The sequence below is a fragment of the Thermobia domestica genome, chromosome 17 (assembly GCF_964235325.1).
Source record: "Thermobia domestica chromosome 17, izTheDome1.hap1.1, whole genome shotgun sequence".
Classification (NCBI taxonomy): domain Eukaryota; kingdom Metazoa; phylum Arthropoda; class Insecta; order Zygentoma; family Lepismatidae; genus Thermobia; species Thermobia domestica.
Window position 1 is genome coordinate 168012718 of NC_137470.1, and position 24593 is coordinate 168037310.

The window sequence follows — 24593 nt, forward strand, 5'->3', positions numbered from 1 at the left end:
TCTAGTGGACAACATCGTGTTCGTGGATTTTCTCGAGTATACCCGTTTCCTCCCACTTACCCATTCCTCGAATTCTTCCATCATCATTCAGTTGCCTTAATCATGAAACGTTAAACTGAAAGATTTGATTTCATAAAGCAAGTAATAAAAATAAGAGTATTTTTTTTACAGTAACGGAAAATATAGGGAGTGCTTTCAACGCCGTTACCTGGAAACTCCGCTGAACATTTTGGAATATTTAGTTGAGTAATATGTAAAACTAAATATGCAATGTAGCTTCATCAGGGAGCAAACACGGGGAGGGTTTCACCAGCTCCGGACCCAACGACATTTATAACCTTACCAATAAAACTATATTTGTTTTACAGGCAAATGATTGATGTAGCATGAAAATTTGATTTTAGACTTCATCTGTACTCTTTCTCTTATAAAATCGATCTAGTTCTGTCTTTTTTTTCTTTTTTTTTAATATAGGTGGAAGTTTTGGGAGTACAAGTTAGTTCGGTCCGTTTGTTTGTGGTTAAAAATGCATTTATTTCAAAACACAATGAATGAACAGATTACTCAAAGTGTTGTCCATGACTGTATATTACTTTTCTCATATATCAGGCAATTTTTGAACTCCACCCCTCCACACCCCCTCAAAAAATCTTTCTTAGGCGATTCAAGTTAGGAGTCAGTTTTCGATTTCTGCGAAATAAGTGAATCGGTGTCCGATCAAATCGTGCTGCATCGCGGAACAACCAGTGATACAAAGGAGCCATGTTTGGCTAATACAGCGGGTGCAGTAAAATATTCCACTTGGGCGTTTCCAAATAATATTTTACGAGTTTTGCGACATGAATCCGATAATTTTGTCATGTATTTGTTTGTTTTCTCGTAATTTCCTTCCTTGTGAATCATTCCTATGGATTTCAATCGTACTAAAACTGCTTGTTGCGTAACTAACAATGATTTTGCAAGCTCCTCTTGCGTTTGACTCGAATCTTCATCGAGTAATGCCTCCAATTCTTTGTTTTTTTGAATATTTTTAGCTGTCCAGAGCGAGACTTGTCTCCAACGCTGAAATCGCCATTCTTGAAACGATGAAACAATTCCCTACATGATTTAACAGTTGGAGCATTGTCACCATAAACTTCTACAAGCATTCGATGCACTTCAGCTGCACTCTCCTTCCAACTAAAGCAGAAAACTAAAACCTCCCGCAAATGCTGCTTAGTAAACACAAAATTTGACATATTCAAAACAGCAAAAAACAGAGGTTTTGTGTGAAACTCAAAGCGATATAATCTGAATATTATTGGCAGATTTCCAACCTTTCCGAAACCACCGAAATCAGCTGTCATTAAGAAACATTCATAACAGCCAGAGCCATCTTTTGAAGACAGATCAAACTAATTTGTACCCCAAATATTTTGTTATTACTTTTTGGGTACAGAATAATACCTGTTCAATACTACATAAACGTAGTGGTTTGTAGTATTGCACTATGGCCGTCAACATGGCCACAACGTCACACTTTTTGGACATACTGTGTATTTTCTCAACTTTTAATCATCACGCAAAATTATTATTTTATTCACGTAAAAGGAGAACTTATTTTTCTTGCTTCGTTCTGAACGTTTTCGAGCTGATGAGAAACTCTGTTCTTTCTTTGCTTGTATATGTTCCCCAGACTCACTGTCGCCGTCGATAATACAAATAAATTACTCTTTCTGAACCAAACGCTTATCTCATTAGCAGAGTGCTTCGAAACAGCAAACTTTTTATCTTCCTTTTTCGTGAGTGAAATTACCAACTCACGATTTTCGCTACTGAGACTATTTTGTATATACTCTTCATATCTATAATTATTAAATCTTTTCAGAGACGAAATTGTTACACTGCAAGTAGGTGCACGTTGAACGTTGCCTTCCCACGAACTAACGATTTGTTATCTTAACTATCGTGAGAACAGTGCTCACAGTCTGCATGAATTGCAGACAGAATGGTTAATTTCCACAATTGCCAATGTGCATTCTTTATTACTAAACTATTTTGTATTTAACTATGAGGCGAAAAATCCATCAGTTGTGGACTGAATTCTTAAAGTTGATTTGCAACACTTATTTAATTGCAATCTCCATTTTTTTGTTCCCATGGAATTAAAATACGTGTTGCCAGAGCTATTAAATATACCACAACCATATTTGTGTCATGTATGGATATGCAAACTTTTGTATTTCTCTTATTAAATTTTAAAATATACTGCCAACCGGGAATAGGACAACCGGGATTTTCCCAGGCGTTGGCAGAAGCGAGGAGTTGGCGCTTGGTATTGAGAGGGGGAACGAAAAATATACGGCAGACAAACTTATGTGTTAGTATGTAAATGGCTATGAAGAAGTATTAAGTTTTTTGTGGAATCATAATTACAGTATCAACTGGAAAAGTGGATGAGGTGTTGCTTACGTAACTACTTCATAAATTGCATCATCTTTGGAATTGCAGAACCTCGTCGAAAGTTAGTGTTTTCTCCAATCCCCACACTCATTTCTCCTATTTCGCAGTGAAAGCCCAACTTCAACGTGAATAGTGATTTAGTGAATGTGATAACAAAAATAACCAAGGGGCAATATTCTTAATGTTATATATTCGTGATATTAAGTGTTTTATATTTCTCAAGTGAGTACGCAGTGTCATTCGCTCAAGCATTCATGCTATATTAAGTGAAAATTTTGTGTGTTGTTAATATCTTTTCGTTTACTACATATATATACATCTATTCAATAAATGGGAATTCGCTCAAGGTAATATTATATTTTTTATTTGTGTATGTGCGAATGCTTATGTATCATCAGCTTGCCAGTCGTATATACGCAAATGTGTGTACAAAAGTAAATACGATTAAACCTGAATTTCCGAACCACTGAGGCTACTTATGCCATGTTTATTTTATATTATTACAGTCAATTTACGCTTGGACAGGACACGAACTCTGAACCAGGTTGTTATCAACTGTTTCTTTACGGATTACTCTGGAAGCCAATACCCAAGGGAGACGGTAGGTAGCAGTACACCTTCCAACAAAAATTTCTGGGTTCACGCCTGAGCTGCATATTTGCTTTATATATAAATTCGAACTGGTTCTTTTAAAAGAAATGCAAACCCAAAAATGATTTTTTAATTTGCTTTTATTCCTTAAAGAAAGTTAACAGAAAGAAGAAAGATAGTAATAGAAAAAGTGAAGTCTTCAGGCTACATGACAACGGTGTTTAAGTAACAGATGGTAAAGTTCTGTGAGAGAAAACTTCAGCACGCCAGAAACCTCTCTCGTACTAGTTTCGTTCACCAGGATAATCGTTTGTGAGCCATTGTAACCCAAAGACTGAAAATTCCAAAGAGTGTTCCTTAATCAGGCCGGGGTCGTCATCTTCAGCGAAGTTCGGTTGTTGGCAGAGTAAGTGTCGTCACTAACCAAAATAAAAGTTGGCGCAGGAAGGAGCATGGAAACTTACTCCTGTGGACATCCAGGTGCCCTTCTTGAAGCTGTAATACATGTCGTGCTAGAAGAAATAACAGAAAACATTTGTCAAATGAAACGAGATAGTTTGAAAATTACATAAATACTAAGAACTTTAACCCTCGCACTACCTAGATTTTTTTTTGTAATGTGGGCTACGAAGGGGTGGTCATTTTGTACCCATTTGTTAAGATTAAATATATCCCGCAAAAGACACAAATTAGAAACTCTCACAAAAATCTCCAGGGACTGAAGTGGACATTACACGGGATAAGTCTTAACAGCTATTTATTATACTTCCATCTAGAAATGACACTTCTAGTTGTCAGTTACATCTCCTATCAACGGCGGAGGGGATACTTTGTGCCCAGCAACTTAAAATAGCAAATTTATGAGACATATTAACGTTCAGTTTGCACCACCAATTGCTTTACCTAAAAATGTTGAGCAATTTTTTTAAAACAATTTTAAAGAAACGATTAGTAGAGTAATTTTAAAAAAAAACATACCATGGTGAGCACAAAGAACCCCACCCATTTGTAGTGCAAGGGTTAATTGTGTTGATCTTATGGTTATTTTGTTTTAAAGAAAACTTTCTAAATAACTATAATGACAATTATGTTTGACAAGAATTGAAGGTTTGGGAGTGGGAGTTGAGTAATTACAAACTTATGAGAACAGAGGAATTAAGAATAAAATTAGTTTACATTGACTAAAATTAAAATCTGACCAAACCAAGTCTTTATATTAATAACTAGCATCAATTACCCACTTCGCTGTGTTAAAATAAGAAAAAAATAGCAATACGTTCCGCTAGTCAGTAACTTTTTACGGTTATTGAAGCTCTCTCTGATATCTATTTCGATAATTTATATACATATATATATATATATATATATATATATATATATATATATATATATATATATATATATATATATATATATATATATATACCTCCCCTAACCTTCTCAAAGTTGTGGGGCTGAATTTGGATATAAACGGCATCGGAAGTATCACTGTTCATCCCTTGTGACCCTGAAAACTACGGGTTCGACACTAATATCGGTCATATCGACAGTAAATCGACAGTAGTATCGCTCCCCGTTGGGATGACCTGAACCATTTTATTTGGAGAGCATAACAAATTTAATTAAAATATCACATTGCTATCTGGCCAGGATGTGAAAGGTAATTTTATCTCCGAATTACATTAAAATATGTATGCTGCTACACTGGCCAACGAGGCAATAGGTTTAGACTATTGGCAGCAGCTGTATCTGTTTTTATGCGTCATAGTAATTAACAAAGAATATTGCAGACAAAGACGTACGCAGTGGGAGATTCTGGGGGTCTAGAACCCCCTGAAATCCCGACTTTTCTGTAAATTTAATCTAACTTCAGAGGAGATTTTTACAAAATTCAATTTATCCTCATATTGAATTTATACCCCGCCCCCCGAAATAAATTCAAGCGTACGTGTCTGACTGTAGAGTGCTATAGAGGAAACGAAATGAATCTTATGTTTTATTTACGAAAGTACATGTGCGCTTGTGGGGTAACAAAATTTAAAACAACTATGTATTTTATCATATCGTATTTTATCATTAATTATATGAAAATATTGTTGATTGCATTGCAAGAGCCCGGATTGCGTCCTCTAAAGGAAAATTTGCTGTCTACATTTTAGTATGTTTGCTACCTGTACGAATCGGGATTTTTGGCGTTGAAATAGCTAGTAAGACGAAAACTTGAGAAGTTATATTACTTTTGACCTTTTACTTAACTACAATACAGTTATGCAGGGTGTAAATTAATGTAAAACATCAAGAGGTGATTCCTGACACCGAGACAAGCAAAAGAGGTTTATGGACACATAGCATATTGAACATATTGGCAGAGTCAGCGAAGGACGAAAGCGAGGGAATAACTGTAAGTTCGAAGCAGTGGTTATCGACGTGCAGGGAGACACAAACGTACGTTTGTTGAGCACATCACAGGAGATGTTCAAAATATCTGCCATGGACTATAGCGTAGGTGAACATAACGCCGGATCATGAATTGGCGACCACATTAGAAGAGACCTGGGCCATAGCGAACAGTTGCATAGGTATTATGGGTACTCTGTTCCAAATCGTTGACATCGTTGACAGGAGTAGCATACACCACACTTTTCATGATTCCCTAACAGACGAAAGTTCAGTAGATTCATTTCCGGAGACCATGCAGACCATTGCAGTGGACAGCTACACCCGATCCAACGTCTTAAGAACTTGTTGTTAAACCGACAGCGGACATTCGCACTAAAGTCCCATCATGAATGTAACATATGTTGCGGTGAATCACTAGGGGATCACTTTCCAGTAACTCGGGCAGTGTATCCTGCAGGAAATAAATGTGTTCCATTCAGTCTTCATGATAGATTGTACGGGCCGATCAGTTGATCATGGACAATACATTGAGTTCAAATTGCTGTTGATAATTTCAACCGTACTATGGGGATGTGCATCTGCCCACGTTTATGTGTTATACATGTTGACGATACAATCCCTCCCAAACGTGACCTATTCAGTGAACTTTACCGGTGGCTGAAACAGCATGATGTTGTTAAATAAACAACTGGCAGAATGCTTCACATAGTGGGAAACCCTCTTCTATCAGTCCTTGTACCCTTTGCAGGTGGTAGGGGTAGAAGGCATTTTCATGTAACGCACACCACACAGTTATGTGACTAACATATATTTCACGGCTAAGTTCACTCGTACTTGTATCCAGCTCATTGTCCACGGTTTCTAACGCACGTTCGTCCATAACAGGTGTTCGTACACGACGGGGTCGACGTACATCCGCATAGGGAGGTAGTATGATCCTTGGTTTGCACATGTGCCGCTAAATTACTGTGAATATCCTGAGTTGGTGTATGTTAGACAAACGCTCCTGATAGAGTCGTGCTGCATCACGTCCATTGCCATATGCACGACCGTACATGAATAGGATGTCAGCTGTTTGCAGTTTGAATAACGCGTCATGTTTTAGTCGAGCACTGCCATTTGTCCTATTCAACACTCGTAGCACAATGACAGCACTCCTGTACTATAACGTCTTAAACACAAACGCTATCTCTAAGCTTATTGGTTTTCGATATCTATCGCTTCGAACTTACTGTTCCCATATTTCCAGCCCTCGGTAACTCTTCCAATATATCTAATATGCTATGTGTTTATAGAACCTTTTCTGGCTTATCTTAGTGTTAGGAATTACCTCCCGACGATTGTTACATTAATTAAGTTCCCAGTCTGTATAATTAATGAACTAAACATTTAATTGCTTTTAAAAGAGGAAAGTTGTTAAGTAAGGCTCGTTCTGTCTTATGTTTATGCAGTTTTCATTGAAATTTCTATGTTTCTGTTACAAATAAAAGCAATACAATTATGTGAAGGAATACATAGAAATCTTACCATGACAATTTCCAAATCACTGTCTTCGCTTGCACATAAAGGATGTTTCTCAAAGTAAGTTGTAAGGAGCTTTCCCTTTAAAAAAATAATGAAAAAAGAATTAAGATTACAAATAATTTTACACTAAGTATAACTAATGTTAAAATTTTTAAAAATTATTTTTCCAATTAGGATACATTTCCAAAGTGTTCGATTTACCAAAATTCCTTTTTATATTTACCCTGTCCATGTACTCTATCTTCCACTTTGTCGCGGGGGGAGCGGCGGCTCAGTGATAGAGCGTTCACCTCCGGTGCTTGGGGACCCTGGTTCGATCCCACCTCACGCCGTGTGGACTTTGTGATTGACAAATACCATGCTCGTGGATTCTCCCGTTTCGTCCCATTTTCTTCACTCCACCATTTCATTCATTTTTCATCACCGTCTCCTTTAGCCTAACCGGCATACCTGTGGGACGTAAAATTGAAAGATATATTTTTTTCCCGCTTTGTCACCTCAACCATAGGTAGGTGGGAAACATGGAAATTTTAAAACTTTTCTGCCCCTTGGGAGAGCTGTTTTATACTTTGAAAAGTTCTCTTCTTCGTAACTGCATCTAGATATTCTATCCTTGGTCTTCTCTTCTTGGTTTTCCTTCTGTTTTTCCTTCTATCAACACGCTGATCCAATCGGAGTGCTGAATAAGATGATCAGGCATACTGTTTCTTCTTTTTCCTATTACCTTCATGATCTGTAGTCCTTCATTAGCTTCCTTTAGTACGTCTTCATTCCTTTTCCTTTCAGTCCATGATATGCACAGCATTCTGCGCCAACACCACATTTCAAATGCTTCTAGCTTAGATATTTCAGCTTTCTTCAGTGTCCACGTCTCTGACCTGTAAAGCGCCACACTCCATACCAGAGTCTTAATAAATCGTTTTCGAACGTCCAACGACACATTTCATGCTATTAGAAGTCCTCTTTTCCTATCGAATGATTGTTTAGTATGCGCTGTTCTTGAACTTACACCTTTTTCACTTCTTTCGTCCGACTATATAAAACTTCCTAAATAGGAGAACGTCCATGTATATGAGAGACAAAAAAATCAATAAATATTCGCTGAATCACTACCAAATATGGTTAGAAAGTAGAGAGTCAAACGTGATGAATCGAGTTTGTTGATTCAGGTTATAATACAAACCGGAAGAGGTAGAAATCAATCACTTCCAGTTTTAACCTTGATCACAATAGAGCACAAACGGTCATAGACAGCTTTCTCTTCCGATTGTGGTAAAGAATTAAGGATGGAGATGAAATATATTTTGGATACGGTTAATCAATCACAGGAAACCGTTTGAACTCTTACCGTTTTTCCTCTCTAGTGATCAACGTTAAAATCGGAAATGTCCCATTTTAACCACTTCCGGCAGATGAGTTTCCTCCACCAATGAACTTGGTTCCTAATTTTTCATCCACTTGTGGTAGTTCCCTCCAGGTGACGTATACAGATACCCGAGTGACATCACCATACAAACTGGCAACGCTGCTACCTAGTTGGCGAGTCTACGAAGCAACTATAATCTGCGAGCACCAGGAGAGACTGGAACACTTGGAGTTTGGCGCTGGACGGAGCATGTAGTGGGCTTCCACAGAAGAAAGAAGAAGGGGATACATCAAGGGGGATACATATGTTTCACGACGTGATAAAATTATAAGTATTATTATTTTGTAAAATCATTGGACGGGTATGTATTCAATCAATTTTATATTGTAATATGCTTTGTACTTATTCATGAGTATTGGGCATCATCCTAAGAAATCTTGTGATTTTTATATCATGGTTTGAATCATACACTTGATTTCTTGGTTTATTGCCGCATGCCATTAGTTGTTAGGTTTCCTTGCAGGTGGTTTATTTGCGTTTCTGAGCAAGTTACGCGGAAGCGTATTCCTGCTGTTTGCTATCTTGGCCGGCAACAAGTGAAATTTTTGCTTGTTGTGAGGGTTTGTTGGTTTCCAGATCATTTAATTTAGGATTTTACTTTATGATTCTTTTTAATTAATTGAGCTGGCGCCCACTTTTCATCATCATCTTCTTCTAAGCCTTTTCCCTCCACTTAGCTGGGGTCAGTTTTTCGGATCGTTGGTCTCTACCTGTTTCTATCCTGTGTCATATCCGCTGTGACACAACATTGCACCATATCATTCTTAACACACTCTTCCCACTTCTTTTTTGCCCCGCCTTGGGCTCGTTTAACATTCAGTTCTATAGTATCCACTCTGTGAGATATGTATTCCAAATGTATTTTTTCTTACATGCCCAAACCATCCCAGTCTACTTTTTTCAGTTTTTCTACTTCTGGTCTCACTTTTACTGTTCTTTGGGTCACTTCATTATTAATGCTGTCCTTCCACGTCATTCCACACATCCATCGCAGCATTTTCATCTCCGCAACATTCAGCTTGTATTCCTCTCTCTTCTTCCTTGTCCAACATTCCGCTCCTTTAAATGTGGCAGGTCTGACTATTGTTTTGTAAACTTTTCCTTTAAGGCGTGTTGGTACCTTTCGGTCACACAATACTCCTGCCGCTTCTCTCTATTTTGTCGAACTGCTGCTAATTCTGTTGTTTACAACTTCTTCTATTCCTCCATTTTAATACAGTGTTTATTCAAACTACTTAAATTTCCTCGTCATTACCACCTCTTCTTCGTCCAGTCGTATTATTGTATTCTCGATTACATTTTTCCTGAAAGGACAATGTAAATATTCTGTCCTGGTTTTTAATTCTAAGCCCCTTGCTCTCCAATGATCCTTTCCAGGCATTAATTTCTCTTGCAGTGCTACCTTGGTCTCACTCATCAGCACAATGTTACCCGCAAATATCATATTCTAAGATGCTGGCTCTTGGATATCCTTTGTAAGTTCGTCAATCACAATTGCAAAAAGGTGTGGGCTAAGATTAGATCCCCGATAAAGTTCCATTACTCTTCTGTTATTCTGTACGCACTCTTCACTCCTGTCCCACATCCATTATACTTGAATTATGCAGACGTATGTGTTCGAAACACACTTCTTCTTCAGTGCCCACCAAACAAGATCCCGTGGTACTCTATCATATACTTTCTCTAGGTCCACAAAAACTATATGAAAATCCTTCGGTTCTTCACTGTACATTTCCATTAGCATCCGAAATGCAAATGTTGCATCGATCGTCGTGACATGAAACTAAATTGGTTCTCCGTTATTTCAGTCTCTTTCCTCAATCTTGCTTCTATCACTCTCCCCCAGAGCTTCATTCAACTCCTCATAAGTTTTGTTCCTCTGTAGTTACCACCCTCTACATCTCTAGTCAAAATTGATGGCGATCCATTCTTGAGATTTATTGTCTCCCGGACGGACAAACATAGATTTTCATTTCCCGGACAGACGTATACAAACACATACGGACAGGCAGGGTAAATGTATCCAGGACTCTTAGTACACCAAACTTCACGTTTCGGCCACCTTTAACCCGAAGTTTTCTCAGATACCACTTTTTACACACACTGGATGAACCTATGAGTTGTTTTGAAACAAAGATAGAAGAGGAATGAACCCTACCACAGTCCGGTTCGAATCCGGACTAAGCGTTTCCCGTCGAGGGTATTTCCAATAATCTCTGGACTGACACTGAAATATCCGCCATAGGTAATAAGCCGTTCGTGGCATATAGCGTCATCTATGGAAGGAATAATGCATTAGTTTCAACTGCCAGTTCGTTACTAGAATTAGTCACTGTGTGCTGACCTCGTATATTGCAGAGCAATGCTTCAATTTACACGGTTGTTGGCAATGTTGCAGTAAAATGTGACTTCAACGAAATTCATCACCCACCCTACAACCCAGATGTAGCACCATAACTTAGGCAACAACATTGTGTTGACTGGAGCGTTGTCTGCCAGTATGCGAGCACAACACGCAGGAACTGATGCTAATTATTTCCTCCAAGGAAGTGGCGCAGCTAGAGAGTTGAAACTGAATTACGAGGGCTGTCCAGAAAGTAAAAGGCATTTTGAAATAAAAAAAGTAACAGAATGAAGAAACCAAATTCTGGTATATACATTTGAAAGATACACTCTTAAGCTATTTTTCCACATAATCATCATGCAAGTTAAGGCACTTATCATACACTGCCACAAGTTTTTTTTCAATACCGTCGTGAGAGAAATTTGCCGCCTACGATTTCAACCACTGGCTTATACCGGCATGTACTTCGGCATCAGTATCAAAGCTTAATATAGCGAGCCATATCTTCATCGCTAGGAAGAGGTGGTGGTCACTCGGCGCTAAATCCGGGCTGTATGGTGGGTGCTCGAACACCTCCCATCCGAAACCATTCAAGAGCTCTCGGATACGCTTGACCATGTGTGTACATGTGTTGTCATGAAAGAACAACACATTCCTGCAAAGTTTTCCCTGGCAGTAGTTTTGTATCGAGTGCCTTAACTTTTTTCAGTATTTCACACACCTCACAACGGGTGCGATTTTCTATTGCAGCACACATTGTAAAACGTCACAGAAAGTATAGTAAGAGCGGCACAGTCATCATGCTACTACAGCTGGATGCGTACTAAACGTGGCACCTTTCTGAAATCAAGATGGTGATTCTAGCTCTGACCACTGATGCAATAAGTCAAAACGTCTGTTACTTTCTGGACAACCGTCTATTATAGATTAATTCACACATAGCGTGCTTTTCCGTGCCTAATTCACAAAGTTTCTTTTCAGATTTTGACATTGAAAATTTCATTCGGTTCTCTTTTTTTAATTCTCACATGACGTGCCACTTCCCTGCCATGCCCTGACAATGCTACATTGCAGAGAAACCACCTCGGTCGCGACTCGACAGCCGTGATACTTCGGCTTCCCTCGGACTTCTCGAAGTGACACGAAGTTGACCCCTCCTTGCAATACATTGTGGGAAATGGTGTAGAAAGCAGCAGCGGCACGACATGGTATGTGTTAATGGTCCCGGCCATGGCATGAACGAAGCATGACAGTGGAATGGCACGGGCACGGCACCCTATGGGTGAATCAGTCTTATTTCCTTCATAAATGGCACTTTATGACATGAACTGCTTTTTATGAGTGATGCAACATTTCACTTTCAGGTCGGAAACTTTTAGAAATACCGTCGTAAATACTATCCTGTCTTAACTCGTTCTACTCAAGGGAATGTCATACTTAAGTGTTTATATTTGAGCCCATCAAACATAATCTATATAAAAAGAAAGATTACTTTTATTTCTCATTTCTACCCATTAGTATAAAATAAAAATCGTTATTTTTAAGAGGCTTGGAAGTAGAGTAATTTGATATTCATAAGAAAATGAAAGCATGTACAAAAGTCAGAACATATTTCAAACTGTAAACCTTAAAGTAATGACATCTTTCTCTAACTTCTTCATATTCCGATGCTATTCGGTGTTGGTGTATTTACAGATTTAATTATCTTAAAATACGAGGTGTATTCATAAAGTATCGAACCTTATTTTTTTCCCGCGTAAAACAATAAAGCGCGGGAGACTTTCTTCGGTGTAGATGTTGAGGGAACGCTCATGCGCAGTCGTGAATTTTTTCCCGCCCGCTGAAAGCATCAGTCGCTGGCAGTCGGCTAACGAGTGAAGACGTGTAGTGAGCGGTCGTCAGATTTCAGTTTTTTTTTTTTTTTTTTTTTTTGTAAAATTACAGAAAAGAACTTGAGCAGCGATATTGCATCAAATTTTGACAAAAGCATTCTTGTGTGTCGTCAGGCTCGTTATCCACTCGACATGGCTCCGTATGACTTTTGGTTATTTCCCAAGCTGAAAATGCCACTAAAAGGGAACTGATTTGAGTCAAGAGAAGATATGAGGAATGCAACGGCATGGTTGCTCACCATTCCGAAAATTGCATTTCAGAAGTATTTCCAACAATAGCGGAAGCACTGGGAGAAGTGTATGCATTAGCAAGGAGACTACTTTGAAGGAGATTAGTTTCTCGGATTTCCAAATCACTAAATGTGTTTTTGCTAACGAAAAGTTCGATACTTTTTGAACACATCTTGTATATTAGTTGCTGAATTATACTGAAGTACTGTGCGCATACACTAATACGGAATTCAAGAGTTATGATTGCAATATTCGGTTAAATTATGTTTTCTCATAACCTAACACTAAAACGTGGAACAGATTTCTACGTTTGTGAAGACTATGGAAAACTAGATATACGACGATATTCAAAAAGGTTTGCAGCTTGACACTGAAATATCGCGCTACTGGTAACAAATATTGCGCCACTAATGCTATTTATGGAAGAAATAATGCATTAGTTTTAAGTGCTATCTGCATTAAATCATTAAAGGCTGTTTTTGAATCAGTCACTATACGTTGGGCTCGTTTACTGCATGGCAATGATCCAGTTCACACATCTGTTGTTGCGAATGCTGCGGCGAGAGACTGTAACTTCCAGGAGTTTCAATACTCGCCCTCCAGCCAGAGTTAGCACTGAAGGCCTAGCAACAACAACCTTGCAGACCAAAGCATTGCTATGTAGCTCTGTAGACCAAAGCATTGTAATGACTGGCTTCAACGAACTGACGCAGCCAGATAGATGATACAGCATATCTTTCACAGATGGCAACACATTATATAAACGGATTATTATCAATGATGCGAGATTGCAGTGTCATGCAGGAAAATTTTGGAAATACCCTCGTACATTGTTTGTCCGGGTACTTACCAATTTAGCACATTCGTTGTAACATGACCATTCGCAGGTTTTCACACAGTTCTCTTCAACCTTAACTGGATACTGTACTATAGGTTTTTCAATGTAACTCACGGTTGCGTTGAAAACTCCGCATACACAGGTACTATCCATGGACATATTTTTACCCATTGCATTCAAAATAGCTGCTGCGCCAATGTGTTCTTCATATTCCATGTCGTTGAGGTCTCGGCGTTTGTTGACGTTATTATCTTCTTCATCAGTGTTTGATTCATTTTTGACTGTTGGAACGTCGACTATAGCCACGTATTCATGTATGACATGAGTGTCTTCAACGTTGGTGTTTGATTTGTCCATGTCGGTCTGGATATCGACGACAGCAATGTATTCTTGTATGACGGGTACGCTAATGCCTTCGTTCTCACTGTTATTTTTATCGGCGATGGCTTCCTTATTCAAGAATATTATATCAATATCTACTCCGTTGTTGATTGCATCGCTGTTTGTTGTGTTGGTGACGGTATTTTCTGTGGCTGACATGTTGACGGTTGCGTTGTCGGAGACTGTCGTATCAATGATTGAGTTATCGGCGACTGCCATGTTGGTGATTGATTTCTCGGTGACTATCATGTCCACACATGTTGTGTTGTTATCGACTGTGCAGCTGTTTGTCGTATCGTTGACGGCCCTTCTTGTAATTGTCTTGTCAGTGGCTGTGTCAGCTATTGAGTTGTCGATGGTTGTGTTGTCAGTGACTGACATCACAGTGGTTGGGTTGTCGGTGATTATCATGTCAGTGGTTGAGTTGTCGGTGACAGACAAGTCGATGATTGAGTTGTTGGTGACTGTCATGTCAACACATGTTGTGTTGCTATCGATTGTGCAGCTATTAGCAGTGTCGTTGACGGCCCTTTTTGTGACTTTCTTGTCAGTAACTGTGATGTTATCGATTAAGTTGTCCTTGGTTGTGTTGTCACTGACTTCTATATCAGTGATTGAGTTGCTATTGGCTGTTGTGTCGATGATTGTTTTGTCAGTGACTGTGGTTGAGTAGTCGGTGACAGGCAAGTCAATTATTGAGCTACCGGTGACTATCATGTCAGTGGTTGGGTTTTCGGTGACAGGCAAGTCGATGATTGAGTTGTCAGTGACTTCCATGTCAACACATGTTGTGTTGCTATCGATTGTGCAGCTATTAGCAGTGTCGTTGACGGCCCTTTTTGTGACTGTCTTGTCAGTAACTGTGATGTTATCGATTAAGTTGTCCTTGGTTGTGTTGTCACTGACTTCTATATCAGTGATTGAGTTGCTATTGGCTGTTGTGTCGATGATTGTGTTGTCAGTGACTGTCATGTCAGTGGTCGAGTTTTCGGTAATTGTTATATCAGTGGTTGAGTTGTCGCTGATAGGTAAGTCGACGATTGAATTGTCGGTGACTGTCATGTCAATGGTTGAGTTGTCAAGGACAGGCAAGTCGATGATTGAGTTGTCGGTGACTGTAATATCAACACATTTTGTGTTATCAATTGTGCAGCTATTGGTGGTGTCGTTTATGGCTCTTTTTGTGACTGGCTTGTCAGTGGCTGAGATGTCATCGATTAAGTTGTCGGTGGTTGTTTGTTCGCTGACTGCTATATCAATGATTGAGTTGTTAGTGATTGTCGTGTCGATACTTGGGTTGTCAGTGACTGACATGTCAGTGATTGAGTTGTCGGTGACAGACAAGTCGATTATCGAGTTTTCGGTTACTGTCATGTCAGTGGTTGAGTTGTCGGTGACGGGCAAGTCAATGATTGAGTTGTCAGCAACTGTCGTGTCAGTGGTTGAGCTGTTGGTGACAGGCAAGTCGATGATTGAGTTGTCAGTGACTTCCATGTCAACACATGCTGTGTTGTTTTCGATTGTGCAGCTGTTTGCAGTGTCATTGACGGCTCTTTTTGTGACCGTTTTGTCAGTGGCTGTGATATTATCGATTAAGTTGTCGGTTGTTGTGTTGTCGCTGACTGCTGTTTCAGTGATTGTGTTGTCAGTGACTGTCGAGTAGATGATCGTGTTGCCAGTGACCGTCGTATCAGTGGTTGAGTTTTCGGTGACTGTTATGTCAGTGGTTGAGTTGTCGGTGACAGGCAAGTCAATTATTGAATTGCCGGTGACTATCCTGTTAGTGGTTGGGTTTTCGGTGACAGGAAAGTCGATGATTGAGTTGTCAGTGATTTCCATGTCAACACATGTTGTGTTGCTATCGATTGCGCAACTGTTCGTCGTGTCGTTGACGGACCTTTTCGTGTGTGAGATATCGGTGGCTGTGATGTCATCGATTAAGTTGTCGGAGGTTGTGTTGTCGCTGACTGTTATATCAGTGATTGAGTTGTCGGTGACTGTCGAATCGATGAGTGTGTTTTCAGTGACTGTCGTGTCAGTGGTTGAGTTGTCGGTGACAGGCAAGCCGATGATTGAGTTGTCGGTGACTGTCATGTCAATGGTTGCGTTGTCGGTGACAGGCAAGTCGATAATTGAGTTGTCGATGACCGTCTTGTCAGTGGTTGAGTTGCCGGTGACAGGCAAGTCGATGATTGAGTTGTCGATGACTGACATTTCGACACATGTTGCGTTGCTATCGCTTGTGCAAATGTTTTTCGTGTCGTTGACGCACCTTTTTGTGAGAGGCTTGTCGGTGGTTGTGATGTTAGTGGTTGAGTTCTCAGTGACTGCCATATCAGTGGTTGAGTTGTCATCGGTGATTGCCATGTTAATGATTGAATTATCGGTGGATGTTTTGCCAATACCTTCTCCGTTGTTGTCATCGATTGTGTTGTTTGTTGCGTCGGTTACGGTATTTTCTGTGAAAGCCATGTCGCTGATCAAGCTGACCTTGACTGGAATGGCAATGACTGTTTTACTCAAGACGGTTACGTTAACATCTGCGTTTTCATCAACGTTGACAACATTTGTCTCATTCCCGACAAGTAAGTTCATGCCTGGATTTTTACCAATGTTGCTGCCTTTCTCGTCCGTTGTTAGTGAATCGATATCTGCGATGTCGTTCTCAACGTCGTCCATGACTGCCATATCCGTGACTATGTCGCCAAAATTGTCGATAATAAACAAGCCGGTAATTCCATCTTCAGGGACTGGTATGGTGTCGTAACCAGTACTGAAATAAAAGAAAGAAATGCATTTCTTAGATAAGTAAACTAATGATATATATATACACAGGGTGTTACATGAATGCTTCACAATATTTTGGGAATGGGTTCTTCATACCAAAATAAGAAATAAGGTTAATATTAACCTGTGGTCGGAAGTTCGTAGTTTAGTAGTTATAGTGTGCCGAAAACGTGAAATAAGTGAACTTTAAAAGTTCATAGATCCACTACTATGATCCCTGTCGTAGTCCGATCAAGTTACCACTGAGAAACTGATCCATCCAAATATCCATTTTTGAGAACCTCCAGTACTTGCACAATCATTTTTAGAGAGGCTGTTTGGGAGTACTTGATCACTCTCCACCTACCTCTCTAAAAATTCATATACCATCCAAATATCCATGTTGAAGAATGCTCCAGTACTTGCACACCAATTTTTAGAGAGGTAGGTGAAGAGTGATCAAGTACTCCCAAACATCCTCTCTAAAAATAATTGTGCAAGTACTGGAGGTTCTAAAAGATGGATATTTGGATGGATCAGCTTTCTCAGTGGTAACTTGATTGGACTACGATAGGTCTCATAGTAGTGGATCTATGAAATTTTAAAGTTCACTTACTTCAGTTCCTCAGTGATATCTTGACCTGACTACGATCGGTCCCATAGTAGTGGAGCTTTCAAGTTTTAAAGTTTAGTTGTTTCACGTTTTCGGAACCCTGTAACTCCTAAAATATCCACCTTTGAGCACAGTCCATATTAACTTTTTATCTTATTTTGATGTGAGGAACCTCTTCCCAAAAGATTGACACATTTTTGTAACGCCCTGTGTATTAATTTATAAAATTGGGTAACTAAATCGATAAACAACTTTATGTGAAACAATATAAAGAAAAAAAAGGTACTATTATAACAAACTGCTGTCGACAATCAATAATCGTGAATTAACGAATATCTCACTTGCAGATAATTGAAATGTTAAACCCGTTTAAAACCTCAGTTTTTCAATCTATCTATATATAAAAAAATTGAAAATCACTATGTTTGTGACTCTAAATCTCCTGAAACGCCCGACCGATCTCGATCAAATTTGTAACATAGATGAGGTTCGAAGCTGGGCTGGTTTTAAGTTATTCACTTTGATGGTAGAAGTGAGGGATGGGGGATGGAGTATAAAAATATATATAAAACTTAATAACTCCTGAACCACTCGACCGATCTTGATCAAATTTTCAATATAGATGAGGTTCAGACCTGGGATCGTTTTATGATTTAAATTTGACGAAGCAACGTAGGTAAGGAGAAGGAGGGGGAGATATATAAAAATAAATTTATATAAGAATGAAAGTGACTATTTTTGTAACTTAATAACTCTTGAACTATCCAACCGATCTCAATCAAAATTTCAAGATACATGAGGTTCGGATCTGGAAATATTTTTGTAATTTCACTTTAATGGTAGACCCTAGGGGAGGGGGACGTATAAATAAAAACTAATAAAACCTAACAACTTTTGAACCACTTAACAAATCTCGATCAAATTTTAGATATATATGAGGGTCGAACCTTTGGTGTTTTCTGTCGTTTCACTTTGACGAGCCAACGTAGGGAGGGGAAGGGGGAGATATATGTAAAAGAAAGTTAAAATTTGTCTTTGTGACTTCTTCACTCTTGAACCACCCGACCGATCTCAATCAAATTTTCAACATACATGAGTTTAGGGGCAAGGATTGCTTTAGGCTATTAACTATGACGATGCAACGAAGGGGAGGGGGAGGAGGAGAGAAATTAAAAATGATCAAAAATGACCGATATTAGTGTTGAATCCATAGTTTTCGGGGTCGATGAGAGAAACAGTGACACTTCTAATGCTGTTTCAATCCAAATTCAGCCCTGATAGTTGGGAAGGAGGAGGGTACAACGTAGGGGTGTGGGATAAACATTTAAAAATGATCGAAAATGATTAAAATAAGTGTCAAATCGATAGTTTTAGAAGTAGCTGAGATTAACAGTGACAATTCTGATGCCGTGTTCCGCCGCACGGAGGAGTGGAGGTGAGCTATATATAATAATAATAATCGAAACTGACTAATCCATAGTTTTCGGGATCATTCATATTAACAGTGACATTTCCGATCCTTTTTAAATCCAAAATCAGCCCCGCCACTTGGGGGAGGGGGAGAAAGATATATAAAATGATCGAAAATGGCCACTATCAGTGTCGAATTTATAGTTTTCAGGGTCACTTACATAAAGAGTGATACTTTCGACCCCGTTTAAATTCAAATTTAACCCCGCAACTTGGGGCAGAGGAAGAAGAAATATTTAAAAATGATAGATAATAATCGATATTAGTGCTGAAACCACATTTTTGGGGTGGCAAAGATAACGGTGGCACTTCCGATGCCATGATCCGCAACATGAGAAGAGGGATATATATATATATATATATATATATATATATATATATATATATATATATATATATATATATATATATATATATATATATATATATACAGGGTGTTTCAGATAAAACGTCCAGTGCTTATAAATCCGAAACGGCTGAGAATAAAAAGATGAAACAAAAACTGAGATAGGAAAATGTCATAGGGCGCATCACATGGTGTTGTTGTGGTGACACCCAGGGCCCTCCTTCAAGGGGGCCCAGGGGCCAACTTCAAATTTTCAAATATGAACATGTATTGAATCATATCTCATTCAATAGTACTTGAAAAACGAAACAATTTTTGTAGAAAACAATTTTCGATTTGGGCCACCGTTTTTAAATGGCCGCAAAAAGTGGGTCCTATATCAGATAAAACGTCCAGTGCTTATAAATCCGAAATGGCTGAGAATAAAAAGATGAAACAAAAACTGAGATAGGAAATGTCATAGGGCGCATCACATGGTGTTGTCGTGGTGACCCACAGGGCCCTCCTTCAAAGGGGCCCAGGGGCCAACTTTAAATTTTCAAATAGGAACATGTATTGAATCATATCTCATTCAATAGTCCCTGAAATACGAAACAACTTTTGTAGGAAACAATTTTCGATTTGGGCTACCGTTTTCAAAATGGCCGCAAAAAGTCCTGTATCAGTTTGAAGTTGGCACCTGGGCCCCCTTCACGGAGTTTCCTGAGGGTCACCACAACAACACCACTTGATATGCTTTATCATCGTTTCTTTCTCAGTTTTTGTTTCATCTTTCTATTCTCATTCGTTTCTTATTTAGGCCTATAAGCACTGGACGTTTTATCTGATACAGGACCCACTTTTTGCGGCCATTTTGAAAACGGTGGCCCAAATCGAAATTTGTTTCCTACAAAAGTTGTTTCGTATTTCAGGGACTATTGAATGAGGTATGATTCAATACATGTTCATATTTGAAAATTTGAAGTTGGCCCCTGGGCCCCCTTGTAGGAGGGCCCTGGGGGTTTCCACAACAACACCATGTGATGTGCCCTATGACATTTTCCTATCTCAGTTTTTGTTTCATCTTTTTATTCTCAGCCGTTTCGGATTTATAAGCACTGGACGTTTTATCTGAAACACCCTGATATATATATCGGGTGTTGCAAAATAAGTGTTACAACTCTTGGGAGGTGAATCCTGCCACTGAGACAAGAAAAAAAGTTCTCTTGAACTTTCGGCTATCGGACATAGTTTCAGATCTACAAGGTGCCGAAAGCGTGGGAAAATGACTTTCGGACGCCAATAGTTCGGAAACTATCCAACGTAAAGAGGGCGGGTAAAAAGTTCACTGAAGAAGTCATACCTGCTGTATTGAATTTTGCATGTTTCACAATCCTACCATGCACGCGCAAGGGATTCCCCAAAGGAACGTAGGGAGTCCCGAATAATCTGCTAAATGAAAATCGGTCTAAATGGATATGAATTGATGGAGTTCCTACCAGGTAACAATAATTCGTTTGTATTAAGTCGATATCTGGAACACATACAAAATGGCGGAAACTTCAATGTCTGTTGTGTGTGGTTGCATAATAGCAAGGTACGGATGATGGGCAACAGTGAAGTTTTGAGTAATTAGTATAGCGAATTTGAACACAGATGCTCTAGAAAGACATCTGGAGTGTCGGTAGAGCACAACAGATGGAGCAGGGTGATTCACATGTGTGGAAACAAGTAACGAAAAATGCCCAAAAATGCACTCATACTCAGTAAACGTGAGTTCAAAGCGTCAGAATTGTAAGGATTAGCGTCAAGGACATGAAAGCCATTGCCAATTCACCAATAATATTCCATCAACCCGATGCAATATGATGTGCACGATTGCATACCAATAAGGATGCAACAACTTAGGCCAAGTTGAAATTGTGTAAAGGGACTCACTAAGAAACTAGGTAAACTAATGAATGTCTCTAGTGGGATCGCATGATCGATATTGAAATGTGGCCAATGTCTGTGTTGATATCGACATGTAGCTAATGGACAAATGTCAACATGTCCCACTACTGCTGGGACACCGTCTCACATGCGAAAACTAGGAAAGTAACGTTGTACATTCTGCTATTACATCTGGTGCACTTTTTTGGTAGAACGTAACTAGAACAAGATTGTATCAATGTCCCACTTATTTTGGGACATTGTCCCACAGTCGACACATATGAAAAGAAATCTCTTAATCCATGGTTCATATTGTGATAGAGCGTGAAAATAACAAAGTTGTATCATGTCTCACGTCTTCTGGGACATATGACGTACTCGATATCAAAATACCTCCAGAAATATGTATCTTACACACAGTACACATGCCAAGACAAAGACGAAAAGGAACTAATTTGGCACATCTAACACTACAGCTGGAACACCATACATATGGAAAATAAAACGACATGAGAAATAGGAAGAAACGTTTTAAAGCTCTGATTGTTTACAACTGTGCAGTAGGAGTAACAAAATGTAACACACAAACATGTCGGGAGGCTGTACAAGAGCGCTTGCCGAACAAAGTGGGTACTCCTCAAAGAAATGTATACAGAGAAAGTGAGGCTTCCTCGAGACTCAGGGCTAGAGCACTCGCTTTCGCTCGCGTGGTCGCAGTTTCCAATCCTACTGGGAGCCCACGGCCTCAGATTAAAGACCCGAATAGTTCTTTTCCTATTTTTCCCACGTGGGACGGTGTCCCAGCAGTAGTGGCACATGTTGACCTTCCTCCACTAGTTACGTATCGATATCAACACACAAATTGTCCGCATTACAATATCGATCATGTGATCCCACTAGAGACATTCATTTAGTTTACCCAGTTTCTTAGTGAGTCCCCTTGCAAAATTTCAACTTGGCCTCAGTTGTTGCATCCTTATTGGTATGCAACCGTGCACATCATATTGCGTCCGTTTGAGGGAATATTATTGGTGAATTGACTTCCATGTTCTTGACGCTAATCTTTACATTTCCGACGCTTTGAACTCACGTTTACTGAGTATGAGTGCATTTCTTGGCATTTTTCGTTACTTGTTTCCACACATGTGAATCCCCTGCTCCATTTGTTGTGCTCTACCGACACTCCAGATGTATTTCTAGAGCATCTGAATACAAATTCGCTGCACTTAACACTCAGAACTTCACTGTTGGCCATCATCCGTACCTGGCGATTATGCAACCACACACAACATACATTAAAGTTTCCGCCATTTTGTATGTGTTCCAGATATCGACTTAATACAAACGAATTATTGTTATCTGGTAGAAACCCCATCAATTCATATCCATTTAGACCAACTTTCATTTAGCAGATTATTCGGGACTCCCTACGTTCCTTTGGGGAATCCCTTGCGCGTGCATGGTAGGATTGTGAAACATGCAAAATTCAATACAGCAGGTATGGCTTCTTCAGTGATTTTTTTACCCGCCCTCTTTACGTTGGATAGTTTCCGAACTATTGGCATCCGAAAGTCATTTTCCCACGCTTTCGGCACCTTGTAGATCTGAAACTATGTCCGATAGCCGAAAGTTCAAGAGAACTTTTTTTCTTGTCTCAGTGGCAGGATTCACCTCCCAAGAGTTGTAACACTTATTTTGCAACACCCGATATATACAGGGTGGTTGGTAACTCCACCGACAAATTTTGGGAGGTGATTCCTTATATGAAATGAAATAAAAAGGTTCTATTAAACATGGGACGAAGAACGTCTCCTTTCAGAATTATTATCCGCCGAAAATTCGAAAATTCACGTTTCGAAACGCTCTGCATTAAAAACTACAGGACCGATCCCAAGCGGTTTAAGGAATTACAAAGTAACTAATATGCGCTATCTAAATATCCATGTTCTACCGTAGTCCGTTATCTGCGAAACGAACTGGAAAAGGAAAGTTGAGGTATACGGATACTCCTTTAAGTACTAATGGCGCGTTCGTTTCGCCAATAACGGAGGATGTTAAAACAGGGATATTTAGATAAATCGCATACTAGTTCCTATGTAATTCCTTAAAGCGCTTGGGATATGAACTATAGTTTCTAAGGCAGATTGTTTCGAAACATGATTTTTCGAATTTTCGGCGGTTCATAACTCTGAAAGGAGACGTTTTTTCAACCTATGTTTATCAGAACTATTTTCTTTCATTTCATATAAGGAATCACCTCCCAAAGTTTGTCGGTGGAGTTACCTACCACCCTGTATATATATATATATATATATATACAGGGTGGGCCATTTTAATTAATCCACGGAAATATCTGAAAAATGATAAAACATAGAAGAAATGTTTGAAGTACACGTTATATATTGCTAAGGGGGAAAACCATTTCCGCCAAAAGTACCCCTCCCCACCCCCCGGAAATGGGGGTATGGGGGGTAACTTTGAAATGTCAAATGGGAACATGGGTCGAGTAATACCTCGTTCGAAAGGTCTTGGAAAACTAAGTAACGCTGTACCAAAATTTGTTTCATATGGAGCACCAGTTTCAAAATGGCCGCCATGATATAATTCGGAAACTCCAGTAGCCGTAGTATGAAAACCATGGGAGGTAAATGAATGGAACAAAATTGAAATACATAAATATCATAGGACATATCGAATGGTGTGGTTCCTGTGATCCCAGTGGCCTCCCTGAAGGGGTCTTGGGGGCTAAATTCAAGATTTCAAATAGTAACATGAGTCGAGTGGTACCTCGTTCGATAAATCTTGCAAAATCAAACATCTTGCAGGAGAAAACGATTGAGGTGAAATGGCAGTGTTCTCAAAAGGCCGCCGAAACATAGTATCAGTGTCAGAGAAAAGGTTTAGTATCCGTAGTATGAAAGCGATTGGAGATAAATCAACAGAAGAAAAACTGGAGTATATAACTGACGTAAGGCACATCGAGAGGTGTTGTCGGGGTGACTCCACTGAAAGGTACCCGGGGCCAACTTGAAAATTTCAAATAGCAACTTGAAGCGAGTAACATCATGTTACATAGACAAATGAATATTAAACAGCTTCTGTAAGAATATTTTCGACATGAGATACCGTTTTCAAAATGATCGCCAAGACATGGTGAATGTGTCTAAGAAAACCTCTAGTGCCCATAGTATGAATACGGGTAGAGATAAATGAAAATAACGAAAATTAAATAGGAAAACCACGGAGGCGTTCCAAGGCTCGAGAATGATACAACAGAGATAAAAATGTTAGAGTAAAATTGCCATAATGTATAGAGAGATATCCAAGTCCTGCAAAATAATCTTTTCCTGTGCTCTGTATGTGAGTGGGGTGGAAAGTAACTGTGAAAGTTCAAATGAGAACTCTACTTTAATTCGCA

The 24593-nt window shown here is 39.2% G+C and overlaps 1 protein-coding gene across 1 annotated transcript in view; it reads right to left on the minus strand.

Annotated features, from left to right (window-relative positions):
* Positions 1 to 3155: 3155 nt before the first annotated feature.
* Positions 3156 to 24593, minus strand: part of LOC145674477 (uncharacterized) — a 36220-nt gene continuing 14782 nt past the window's right edge. Inside the window, exons 3-5 of the mRNA XM_081744591.1 lie at positions 13701 to 16842; positions 6961 to 7035; positions 3156 to 3545 (exon numbers count right to left, since the gene is read on the minus strand). Of these exons, the coding sequence (XP_081600717.1) occupies positions 3453 to 3545; positions 6961 to 7035; positions 13701 to 16842 (3310 nt within the window). The 3' untranslated portion in view covers positions 3156 to 3452. The remainder of the gene's footprint in view (positions 3546 to 6960; positions 7036 to 13700; positions 16843 to 24593) is intronic.